The 13,606-nt window shown below is 38.9% G+C and overlaps 1 protein-coding gene and 1 long non-coding RNA gene across 2 annotated transcripts; one reads left to right on the forward strand and one right to left on the reverse strand.

The window, feature by feature from the left end:
* Window positions 1-8,259: 8,259 nt before the first annotated feature.
* Window positions 8,260-11,477, forward strand: LOC119899430. Its single transcript, XR_005443847.1, has 5 exons — window positions 8,260-8,416; window positions 8,511-8,813; window positions 9,759-10,046; window positions 10,548-10,633; window positions 10,733-11,477. It is a non-coding gene; the product is annotated as an uncharacterized LOC119899430 (long non-coding RNA).
* Window positions 11,478-11,570: 93 nt separating this feature from the next.
* tmem186 (transmembrane protein 186) lies at window positions 11,571-13,505 on the reverse strand. Its single transcript, XM_038713978.1, has 2 exons — window positions 13,366-13,505; window positions 11,571-12,614 (listed from the first exon to the last, which is right to left on the reverse strand). Exons 1-2 carry the CDS (start codon window positions 13,366-13,368, stop codon window positions 11,949-11,951), a joined length of 669 nt encoding a protein of 222 aa, XP_038569906.1. The 5' UTR covers window positions 13,369-13,505; the 3' UTR covers window positions 11,571-11,948.
* Window positions 13,506-13,606: the final 101 nt, after the last annotated feature.

Consider the following 13,606-nt stretch of genomic DNA (forward strand, 5'->3'; position numbering starts at 1 on the left):
TGTTTTTACCTATCAGCAATCAGGGATGTAAAATTGCAATGGCACTGGGAACACTGGGGACATAATGTTGAGAGCAGAGTAGCCTTCCTCCCTCCATCCTGTATTAGTCTCTGAGGCAGAGGCTGAGTCGGGTTCCTCTTTTCAGCAGGAACCCCCCGCTGGGTGAGGCATCGCTTTCAAAGAATTCAAATGTGCAGCGTGGCCCACAATGCTTTTCTCTATCGGTCGGGTGTGAGAACCAGCCCTGCATGCTGGCTTCAATTAGTTTCTTTGGGGAGGGAAATTGTACGACAAAGATTCAGTCCAATTGGGGGAAACACGGTCAAGTGTGTAAAATGGGTGCAAAAGTTTTACATATTAACCCATGAACTTTGCTGGGTTCCCCATGAGGGTGTTAATGCAATGTGCAGCATACAGGTCACTTATGTATTTAGAGCACTTAATGAACCTTAGAAGGACAAATAAAGTATACATCCAATCCAGTGTCATTTGGGAATACTGAATCCAACTTCTTTTTCCATTTTTCCTTAAAATAATTTTTTTTTTAATGTCCCCTCAGTGCTGTCTAAATACCCAGACACAAAAATAGAAATTACTTGTTGTGGATTCCCTGGTGAAAGAATGCTGTGCTGATACAAAAAACAAAACTTTTTGGGTCCGGTTCAAATAAGTGATTATTTGGGCTCCAAGTATCAAACTTGGAGACATTTCACCCCAGAACACAATGGATGTTGTGATACGGATTATCCATTGTCTATTGTCAGATTCCCCCAGCCTCACCCTGTGTTACCCCACAACACATCCCCTACACTATTACTGGAAAAAACATCGGGTGAACTGGTGATTCCCTAACTCTTTTTTGTTTTCAAAAACACAAGATCTTTGTGTGGCCTTGGCCTGCAATGGCAGGGTGGTGGGGCTCAATGCAGCGTACAAAACAATTGATGAAATATATGATAGCATGAAGCATGTCCAAGAACATGGCTTCCCAGAGTAGTGGAGCATACAGAGCTTCAGTCCTCTTTTTCCTTCCTTATTTTTCATTAGCTCCACAGACTGGTTGGTATATTATTGCTCTATTATGATCAAATGTCCAAGGTTCTAAGATTGGGGTAGGGTGGGACATTTTCCTCCATTAAAAAACTATACCTCACATAGTACTGCGTAGTGCTATAGGCTATGTTTTTAGATTTGGATTAATTGTATGGTCTTCAAAGCACTTTTTATAGACTTATGTTGCGTTGTTTAATGAATTTTCTTTGCAAATAAATACTTGTTTAAGTTTTTCCCTTAAATCCAGCTATCAAAGAAACATGCAGTGTCTCTTAAAGTTTAATTTGTGAAAATTAAATCTAACAATTTTATTTGCGTTTGTGAGTACAACAGACAGAACTTTAAGGCAGCTGCATTCATCAAAGCGCCCCATAAAAAAGAGCTGGGATGTATTTTGTGTTAACAGGGGTCAGTTGGATTTCCTGTCTTTGGTGGCTTTCAACCAAATGTTACTGTTCATATACGAAATAGGATTTCTCATCACTAATATATAAGGCTTCTAATCTGACTTAAGGTTTGTCCCAACTCCATGTGTTTTAGATTTCTTTGGAGACACAGTGGATAACAGATATAAAGGGGATCACAGCATGTCAGGGGGTAAAAAAAAGCTATGTGCTACATACAGAGCTCAGCAGAGTATCTTCCTCATAAACTAGACCTTTCTGGATTTCAACAACTTCTTTTCATTGATAAAAGAAGTAGACTGATTCATCATGAATGAATAGCATACAGCTGTACAGCTCTGTATTCAAATTTATGTTTAGCTTTGACAAAATGATGTTCAATGTGAAATATATATTAAAAACAACACAAAACAGTTGTTTGATGCAGGGATGGGGTTGGCGTTCTCAAAAGAGCACAACATTTTTCAAAAGAATTGCACACAGTTAAGACTGCTTCATGACTCTGAGTCAACCTGCAGAGCTTCGTCTGTAGCATAACCCCATAGTTCAGTGATGTCTAATTGGAACGTAAAAGTATGACTATTCGTTTCCCTCGTCTCGTTAGTTTGTCTCATAGGTTCTCTCCATCCTGCCCTTCCATCCACCTGCACATTCTAACGAGGTGATCGTAGCGCTCTAATACCAGACTGTGATCACATCGCATGCCTGCCCCATGTGTACACTTTCCTCTCTTTGTTAGCCCACAGCCTCGCAACACACATGGAGGCCCGGGCTGTTTCCTGCAGGCAAACGCAGGGAGGTCTGTTTCCAATTATAAACCTGATGCGGAGTTAAGCGCTCTCCGTGCAGGCCACCACAGCCACCAGGATTTATGGTACCAAGGTCCAGGCTCCAACCCCTGAAACCCACCAGACACACAAAGCTCTTGACTTTCTGCGGCTATAAATCAGAAAAGTATGGCCGGTAGCTGCCAGTCTATGGCAAACTGATAGTGTTGTATCCTGCAGGAGGTGAGAAAACAAATCTGCTCCTTGCACTCTTGTTACATAAATGTGTCACTTTAGCGCCTTTAGTCCTGTGGGCATCTTAATATTAAAACTCCATCTCACATAAAATAATAGAGCATCACAATCAGCAGGTCCTGCAATAACTGTCAGCAGCCTCATCTGGGATCCATGCTGATCAGCTGATGTCTGCTATGAGCAGTTACTCCGATCAATTGGAAATTTGCTTAAAAACAGACAGTTTAAATTGAAATGTAGATTTCTAAATGCCAAAAATTGTTAAGAGGTAACAAATAATATATTGTTTTAAACAGTTGCATATGAGCCCTGTCTGTGTGTCTGTGTGCCTGTGTGCCTGTCAACCCTAAACCATTTCCCAAAGTGTCCAAGTATTCCTTAAATGTTACTAAAAGACAGTGTACTGTTTTAATATGTCACACAGATGTGCCAAACTAAGCCTTTAAGACCATATGCATATGTTACCAAAAATAATTCATATTGTTAGTTCATATTGGTCAACGAGGAAATGAACCATGTATTGTGACAATGACAGGTCAAGAATGCCAAGGACAGTTTTGTATAATTGGTCAAGGTCGAAAACCAAATGTCAATGAACAAAAACAAGATCACAAAATATCAAGGCCCACACTGCTGCTCCAGTCCCCAAATAGTGTTTAAAAAAAACACACTGATCTAAAATTTTAGTCAAGCCAAAATGAATCCAACTCTAAGTTATTTTAGCCTGAGCCTTTTGATTATTGAAAACAAGAGGAAATCCTTCACAGACAGGAAGGTTTCCCTTTTGTGTAATAAAGATCCAAAATATTGTGCCAGAAACAATCTGGAATGTGGTAAACAATGTGGGGGAACAAACTACTTGCATGATAGATGTGTGATTACCAACATCTGGCATGGCCGGACAGTTTGTCAAGGCAGCGTCATGTAAACCCCAGGGAGCCATGGCCTGAGTTTAGCACTTATAGGGAGCGATACAAACATCATGGTATCCAGGTTGCATTGTGATAAATGCCACAAGCACATGTAAGAGTATTACACATAAGTTCTTAAACGCTGCATGCACCTTCCTACATATTGTTAATGACTAATGAGTCAGAGTAAAGAAGCCAAAATATTCATAAACACAGGAAATTGTATTGAATATAAAAGCAAAATCACTCGGGCAGCAATGGAGTTGAGGTCAATGCAATATTGTTGATCATAGGAAGCTCGTCTCGGTTATTAACAATGACAAAAACAAACAGAGGTGGGTCTGCAGTTGGACGTCTTGGAGCACAGCAACAAGTAGAAGTGGGGTTTTCCTACAGTGGAGCAGGGCTCTCCAGGGCCCTTCATGACATGAAAGAAGCGCTGTGGGCTGCCAGAATCCCTTTCAGTACACTGGGGTTTAGCAGAGGAAAAAACTCCAATCCAGGACCTTTGTTCCTTTGTTCATGTTCTCAAGTGTTCTTCTGGGAGCCCACAGGTGAACTGAGGGTGTTCTTTATGTAGGGTGTGTCCAAGCCACACAATCACATCCAGTTCAATCGCTATCGGCTGGATGTTTCAGGCTGAGCAGATGTATAGATTAACAGAACACAGTAACATAAACAGCGAGCCATAGGAAGACAAAGCATACAAAATATGACAGTGACATATAAACGGTACAGTTCCTGTGCATTCTCAGTTGGTGCCAGAGCAGGACACGTGTTTATGTCTTTGCATCCGTGGCATCATACTGAAGAAGCAACGAAAAGCATGCGGTGATATAACCAAGAGTAACACTCAGTGGAGAGGGTTAAGATAGTTATAGAGAGTTATAGATAGGGGTAGTTTCTGCAGATTTTGGAGAGGTTAGCCTATATATTGTTACATCACATAATATTCATACAAAGCCAAAGGGAGTAAGTGGAGCGAATGAAGTGAGCCAGCAGCCCCACAGCTCCATCTGCACTGCTGACCTGGGTTACTGGCATTCCGCTGCTAAATTAAATGGTTGCTACATCAGGTACATAACATGGAGTCTAGTGACACCCGGGGGTCTAAACAACACACTGCACTACAGAGTGTGGCGATGACTGGGGGAAAATTGAGCTCTATGCAGATCAGGGAATGCAGGTATCAATAAAGAAGAGTCTGTCTGCATGTAGATTTTCATAAAAACAACAACAACAGCAAAACACACTACAGCAGTTTATTTCAATGAATGATAATCTACATGAAATAATAAGCTGAATAAGAACCAGGTTTTAGTAAGGATGCTTCCAGACTACTAGAATCTAAATGCCAATATTTGTAAAACAAAAGATTATCTTATGCAGTGTAAGAAATTCAATCTATTGAAAAAACAATCTTTTGCAGAAAAATGTGTCATTTGCAGTTTATCAAGCATGCACTGTGTAAGTGTTTTTATTTAACTGTAAATGATTGAAAAGGTTAAAACAGCTTTGTTCCGTGCACAAATGGTGCACACATAATTTCCTACAACACAATTCAACTTATGTTTATCATCAACAATCTACTTTTCCTCTGATAACAAGTATTCATAGAGCTTGAAGACATTGAGAAGAGGATGAGGAAGTCCAAAATGCAGGTTTTGGTCTGAAAGAACAATCTCCAGTACAATCATCACATTTATAGATGTTATAATAAGTGAATTAGCTTCAGAATACATACATACAGTATTTTATTGCTTTGCAATATAAGTACAATGTATTGAACATCAAGAGTTTCGTTCTGAAATTATAAATATATATTAGTCATTTTTAAAGAAAGTAAAGTAACTTAAAACCTTGACTGTCAATATGACAACTCTTGTACAGACTCATCCCTCTGCATTTTAGAGGTAGTTAAGTGATGGAAGTCAGGTAATAAGCAGCTTGAATTGTGTATCTGTAGCGGAGCATGTGCAGTGGTAAAGTGTACCATCCAGTAGAAGAAATTGAAATCCATGCAATGACTTTTTCATGATGGCAGCCTTCCTCCTTTATTCTGTTTGTCTGCTCTCCATCCCTCACCTTATCTCTACAGCTGCCTGTGGAAATCCCACCTCCGCATGCTAGTTAGCCATGATGCTTCCCAGACATCCATGCTGTCAGGTGGCTATGGCTGCCTGGGTGGCCATCTTTGCTGCTTTTACTGCCTGGTACCTCCTGTGATCTCAGTCCTCTTCATTTTGACTCATCCTGCCTGAAAGTAGCATACAATAAAACACATTTTTTTAAATAATTATTTTTGTGCTCAAAATTTGACGTTTGCATGAATGAGTGTGTGTGTGTACTGTAGGTTGTTCCGGGGAGCTGATTGGTGCCAGCCTCCAAGCGGGCGGTTTAAAGGGCTGGTTTCTCCCCTGCTTCTGTGGGCTCTCCTCTTCACTGCCAACCTGACTGTATAATGTTTATTGTGAAATGTAACATTCTTTCTACTTGATAAATAGTACAGGTTCGGCAGGGGTGGGTTTCAACCAAAAAACTGGCAACAGTTCTCACTCAGAAAGCATACGATCTCACTCATACCACACTGACCTACTAAACACTAAAAACACACTACGTAAATTTGATGAGCTTTTATCTTCAAAATGTGACTGATTTTTTCATATAAATTTGTATTTCATTTTAGAATACAGCATTTCTCAGTCACTTTGGTACATTTCTCAGATCAGTATTGAAATTCTGCTTGTTCAACCTCCACATCATCAATTGACTTGATGATGTGGAGCCACATCATATGGAAAAGCAAGTCTTTTGAGAAATTGCAAATTGCACATGCACATTTATGCAAATGATTATGTACAATTGTCTGCTGTTTCCTACATTATCAGTTGCTTACTGTATGTCATGTTGATTACAATGCATTACAGTATACTGGTTCTCTGTTGAGTAGTCTTACCCCCCAAAAAATTTAGTCATAAGTTCATTGCGTAAGTCACTATATGCCAAAAAAAAACAACACCTCATAATCCAGTTTTTTTTTCTACATAGGTCTCTTAGACTTTTTTGTAAATGTGTCGTAGAGTAAATTGATGAAGATATCTGTTGTGCTGTGAATGAGAATCTGTGGTCCAATAGACAGGAACGTTAACCTGAGGGGGGGTTTCCATGTTTCCATGTTTCCATTTCTTATTTTGTAATTGTTTCCGTTGTGCTTTGCAGTGCTGTAAAATAGTCTGTTTTTTTGTTTTTTTGTATCACAATGACATGATCTGTCAACAAATTACAGTGCATATAATCCTGTCCAATCTCTTGCAATGTTGCAATGCAAACTCTGTACTGTTGAAATTGATCTATGCCATACAGAAAAAGTGCAGCCTTGTGCATTTTCAATCATCGTCATCCAAACCTTAGTCATAGTTTACCAATACAAATATTTTTGCAAATGTTAAGGATGATTCTAGAAATGTACCAAAGCAAAGAATAACATATTTTCACTTTAGTATATTGACTGTATTATAGCTTATGTATAATGAATCAGAAATGCATTCAGTAATTTAGTTGTGAAAAAAAGAAGTTCCTGACATTTCAGTGCTGCGATACAGTTTTTTTCACTTGTTTACACAGTAAAACTGATACCTGAAACACAATGACCACAGCCTGTAACTGATGTACCAAACCCCTGAACCAATTCTGCTAAAATACAAGTACATGTCTTTCTTTACACTCAGCTTGCAGTTTTACAGTAAAACTGGGTAGGGTGGTGATGGCACAATAGATAAGACACATGCCTTTGGTATGAGAGACCCAGGTTCAATTCCCCATTGTGTCCCTGACCAAGACACTTAACCCCTAGTTGCTCCAGAGGCGTGCGACCTGTATATCTGACATGTATAGCAATTGTAAGTTGCTTTGGATAAAAGCTTCAGCTAAATGAATAAAATGTAACACTACACATTTCTCTACGCACATAAATGTTCTGCTAAGATTTTCTATATGTATCTGTCCAGCTACTGCAACAGTTTTGGTCAAAGTGTGTTAGCATCTGAAAAACGTGCTGCAAATACACAGTGTTTTGCAGGTGGTAAAGTTGTAATGAGAAGAGTTCACAGATTTTGGAGAAAGGGGTCATTGACTGCATTTTGTGTGAAAGCAATTTAAAAATGATTCACAGTTCGGTCCACATACACTTTTGTTTCACTAGATGTGTGAAGAGTTTTGACAATGTGACTTCAGTTTTGCCCAGTGTAGGTTAGCAATTGAAAAAAACTGTAAATCACTACTTGCAAACAGGTTGTCATAATCTGTCAAGCATATATTCTATACATGTCTATTAGTCTGTTTTTGTGAATTTATCCTACATTGATGAAGATATCTATAGTGATGTGGACAACAATCAGTGGTCTGACAGATAGCAACGTCAGCCTAAGGGGTGTTTATGTTTCTGACAGTATTTTGTAATTTGCTCAAAAACAGTCTCATGATTTTCTTTTCTGCATCCCTATGACATGCTCTGTCAACAAATTACAGTAAAACAGACATGCTCTGTCAAGAAATTACAGTAAAAACCAGGTTGTAACAAAGCATGTTTTGTGTCTGTATGTATCTACTCACAAGGTCTGTGATATTCTTGTAGGGGACTGAATTGGTGCCATTTGTAGTAAACAAATGTGGGTACTTTGTATAAAAGTTATACAAAGTATAACTGTATGTATAAGACTTTTATCTACTGAAGCAAAAAGTGTTACAACCATTCCCGGTCTCTCCTACTATTATTTGTCAAGGTCTTCTTTTACTGTTTTATTGAAACTTCACTTCAGAACTTCAGAATCTACCAGAGTCAGTTTGTTAGATAAAAAAATTTAAAATAAAATAAGCTTTTTTTTTTTTTTATGAAAAGCTTATTCTGTAAATGTACTTACACACCTTACTTAAGCTCTGATCAAATTATAATATTGTTTTGCATGCACGTTTATTCTGTGACTTTTTTTAGCCTCAGGAGACCTGGCTGAAGAAAAAGATTCACCAGGTAAATGGGAGATAACAAAAAACAGAAACATCAGTCATGTTTCACTTTCAGTGACTATATCTTTATTGTTGCTTACTCCCTTATCTCTCTTCAGAACCTGGTAATTTCAGGTTGACGGGAGGAGCCACCCGCTGTGCTGGTGGACTGAATGAAACTCTACAATGACTGGAAACCAGTGGATGACCCTTTGTTTGGCTGGGACCTGAGAACAGCAGATTTAGTGTGTAGACAGTTGGACTGTGTGGATCCGCTGTGTCAGCAAAAATCAAGGACAATCGCTCCGTAAGACATGTATGGAAAATAAATGCTTCCAGTGTTCTGTCTGCATCTGCACTGAGAGACTACAAATCAGTGACGCCCCAGAATTCCTCTACCAGCTTGGAGATCACCTGCTCAGGTAACACCATCAGTAACACCAACCATGATGGTAATCTCTCAAAATCAAGAAATCAAACATATTATCATAATAATTTCACATTAATATTGATAATAATTTCCAAATATTTTCAAAAGGAAATTTCCTGGAAAGAACTACTTAATTGTGAAAGCTATGAGTCAGCTAGAAACACCTGCTCACCTACAGTACTCACCTGTTTGGGTAAAGGAAAAGCTACACCTTTGATATGCCCTGTTGTAATGAATCTCATGTAATTCTCTCAATAATTTGTTTCTTTATAAAACAATCTCACCTCAAGGTCCATTTAGTAGCTATTCTGGAGCTTTCAATCATATCACATGGACAAGAAGTCCTTGAAGTGCTCAGAAAACAAGACTAAGAGTCAGGTTGCACTTTTAGTATTGGACAAATAAAAAATTGATTTGATGATGGTGCTACATGAAAAGGGATTACCCCTGAGAGGGAAATGAATGTCTACCAAATGTCACAGGATCACCAAAGTCTTTAGGATTATCTTCTGGGCACCATTGATATATGTACCAAATGTTGTCAAGGCATTTAACTAAAAGCTAAAATTGTGAATATCATGGTGGTGCTAGAGGAAAAGTCAGACTGTCATGGCCATTCATCAAATAGATGCTGAAATATTTCAGGACCAAAGTGGTGGACAGCTGCTGAAAATGTGATATGGTAAAGTGAAGGGTCACTAAATGGACCTTGTGGATAAAATAGTTTCCAAGGTCAAGAATTTACTTTGAACATCAGTTATTTTCTTGTCTCTGTTTGGAGCCTGATTATGTCTAAATAAGTGACCCGGACACGGTTTGTTAAATCATTTGCCCCAGCGTTTCCAGTGACTTTGCTCACTGATTGGACTGACAGAGTCTGGAGTTCCATGACAAAAGGGTGATCTGCTCAATCAACCGTCTCCCTTTGTCTTAACAGATTTGCTGTTTCAGCCAATGATCTCTATCTCTCCTTCTATCGATGGGATCTACGAGTCCTCCAACTTCACCATCAGCTGCTCCATTAAACCACAGTACCCAGGAGGCTCTTTCCAGCTCACCTTCAACACATCTAACACAGCAAACATCTACACCCAGAAAGCTGTGAATCACACTGCACACTTCCTGTTTCCTGCTGCAAACCATGGATACCAAGGGAACTATAGCTGTTCCGTTTTCTCTCATAAATTCTCCTCAGTGAGCCAGCCACTCCATCTCAGTATCTCAGGTAACAGGAAGTAAAGTGTAAAGCTGAATCACACAAGGAAACGTGCCACTAGCCGTGTTTACATTCAAGATCAAAAATGATCTGAAATGACACCAACACGGCACAGAGAGCATGTAATCGGCTGTTTACACATTCATTTTAAACCTGACTGATGATGTTTGGTTATTTCTAATAAGACTGCTTATATAATCTCCTGCCACTGATAATAAGTCTGAATCAGGCAATTAATATAACTGTTTTACAGCATGTATATCTTGTGTTAGCAATGCTTTTTATCATTTCAACAAAGAAAAGCATTGGCAAGATAATAAGCAGTATTTTAATTTGATCTTTGTGCAGACTTGTTACTTACTTAATGATTTGAAATAAATAAGACAACTGCACACTGGTACAAAGGAACTTCAGTTTTGTGATATTGGAGGTTTAAGGTATCTTATTTAAATGAAAGCTGTCGCACTCATGATATTCTGATTTGATGTGATCGTTGCAAATCTGTTTCAGCCTCTCCAACAGTTTTCATCGTAAGACTTGTTGGCCTGCTGCTGACTTTGGCATTGCTTCTTTCTGCCATTGGTCTCCACAAAATGGTATCTTGCATATGATTATTCAGTAGTACTGTTAGTATTTAACACTGTATGAGCGATCCAGTAACTTGAGTCTGCTGTCATGTCCCTTCAAACCACCAGGGGGCAGGAGTCAGGACGCCAGGAGAACATTGAGCTTGACTATTGCAACCTGCATCCAGAGCTGAAGGTGGGCCAAATGAAGAGGATGTGACCCAGGGAACAGATCTTTAAAGAGCTATTCTTTCAACTATATCATTTAACTATGCTTTTAAAAGAGTACATCACTGATTGAACAGACTTTGATGATGTTTAAAATCAGTGGACCCCCCCCTCGAGCCACATTTACAGTGTCATTCTGCGGGAAACACTGACATTGTTTAATTTTCAAATAACACCATATTTTTGTAATACTGCACATTGCTGCAGCTCCTCTTTTCACCCAGAGTGCTGAAGGATTCGTTTTAGTTACGGAGTGATGCATCTTGCCTCTACATGATCTTTGTTGTGAGTTTCACATGTGCAGTTCCTAGTTAAGGACTACTAAACAGGGCTTCAGTTCTGCTGGATGTGTTCCCCTTACCAGCTTAGCAACATGGACTGGAAAATTGGCGCTTGGCGAGCGTTATGACGCGCATTTTGCGGATGCAAGGGAAACGGCTGGACTACAAACGAGCTGTTTTCAGGCAATTCATAGCAATGTTTTCTGTGGGAGATGGGAAGATGAGATGGACTTTGGGCTTTTTCACTTTGCAAACATATTACGTGCACAGAAAAGATGTAACTCAATAAAGGAGAGGGAAAAGGCAAAAATACCACCATGTTACCATCATGTTCAGACTGAATGTAAAACGCATACAAGCTTTAATTTAATATGCTTTACTTCATTAATTACCTTGAATAGTTTTTATTAAAGGATTTCACTGTTCTTTTGCTTAGCCAATCATCTCATGCTGCCAAATGTGTTGTCATTGTTTGGTTTTATTTGACTTTATTTCTGCTTCACACATGAAGTCACTAAATACAAACAGACAAAAGTAATCCGAGTACTATTAATGCCAACACTGGTCACCTGGCATGTTGTTCCACTATAAAGGCCAGAGTCCTGTTACTATGCATCCTTACTTTTCAATCACAAGCTCTACTAAAAAATTCATTAGCTAGTCAGCGGTGGACACATCAGACAGTCTTCCAATGTATTATCTTTATGTTTTGATCAACATTTTCTCATGGAGAACAGATCCTTCTCATGATAACAAGTTATATTTTGAACAGGAAAAGTAGGTGAATTCACTGGAGATTATTACCATCTGCCCATATATACATTTTGAACTAATTATCATTTTAAAGTTCCAAACACCTTCTCAAAACCCTGTTTGTCTACCACACGTCCAAAATGAGTGGAGAAAAACAGCGTCTCCGGACTACTGTATCTCTTTAGTTTCAATATCTTCTCGTTTACGGAGTCCCCTGTATCTCCAATGGTCAAAACATCTGACACAGGCAGGTAGATATCATTGCGCCTGCCCCAGAAGGTGAGGTGGGACACTTTGAGCGTGGTCTGGGAAGGGTCCAGGTACATCATGCCCACAACCCTCCTGAAGAAATGACTGGCAGTGTACAGCATGACACCAGCGAACAGTGCTATCCCCGTTGTATAGCTGACAAGAAAGAAGGGGACGTCTCCCAGGAGGTAGAGGATGAACACGGGGGGTAAGAGGACCGTGGTGATTGTAGTTTGGAACAATTTGAGCCTGGACACAGCTCTGAGGAGCTTAATGTGCGGCAGGGTGTAAATCATAGTGTATTTCTGTGTAGACAAGTCCGAGTACCTGACCAGGGCTTTGATTTTAGGTGTAACGGGTCCATGGCATCTCTGCTGGATGGGTGTGTGACCTGGTGAATGAGGCCGCGCACTATAAGGTATCCGACCTGTGAGTAGACATGATCCTCTGGTACAGGAAAGGATGTGGAATGTTAACCTGCGCAGCAGCAATGACCTGATCTGTAGAAAATTAACAGAGAAATGTGACACTTCACAAGACCAAAACTATTTACTATTTTTTTTACTGTTTTTTAAGTAAAAAATACCAAACATCTATATATATATGTAATACAGTAAATTGAATATCTTTTGGACTGTTGAAAAAAGTGAAGACATGTGATTTTCTGACGTTTTACAGACCAAACGCTTGAGCAAAAAAAATTATCAGCACATAAATTGATAATTAAAATGACTGTTAGTTGCACCCTTATATGAAATTATAAAAAAAGCAATGCAATACAGCAACACCAATATAACTTCCACTACCAAATGTAAACATAAATGATACATACAGGTGTTCCTGTTATTTTGGCCACCCTGTGTGTCTAATAAGCATCAGCATGGCTGCAGCTGCACTTTGTGTGATATAACCTTTTATACAGTCTATTGAAATAACGTTAAAAATCCTCCTTGCAGGCAGTTGGATAAAAGTATGAGCAAAATATTATAAGTGCAATAAAGCATATCTAATTTGTTTTCATTCACGTATTAATTAGAAATGAAGTAGACAGAACAAAAAAATATAATAGTATGGTAACGTTAGGTAAGTATAAATTAAACACATTAAAGATACACAACTACTGACTGTCTTTCATTCCAGGTAAAGCAGCAGTTAGCTTATGTGCCTAATAATTCCACTTTCACGTTGTTTTTTTGATCTCTTGCCGGACAGTGAAAACATTATAAGAGTTTAAGAAAGAAAGAGGCTCACCATGACCGGGGACAGGCTACGACTCCTGTTTTTTTTAGAAATACGACACTCGCCAAAGGTAACAGTGTGAGAGGTTCACTAACTAACAGTTGTTAGCTAAAATGAAGTGCACCCACAGTGACCCGGATGTACTCATAAATGTTTACTGTTTTTTTATATTTTGTTTGCTCGTGTGCCCTCTTGCGGGGTAGATGAAAAGTATCACTTAAGATACATTTAATTTAATTTTTATATAAAAAAA

This window comes from Micropterus salmoides, unplaced genomic scaffold (assembly GCF_014851395.1).
Source record: "Micropterus salmoides isolate LMB-PRFRI ecotype aquatic unplaced genomic scaffold, ASM1485139v1 Ms_hic_scaffold_12, whole genome shotgun sequence".
In the NCBI taxonomy this organism is placed as follows: Eukaryota; Metazoa; Chordata; class Actinopteri; order Centrarchiformes; family Centrarchidae; genus Micropterus; species Micropterus salmoides.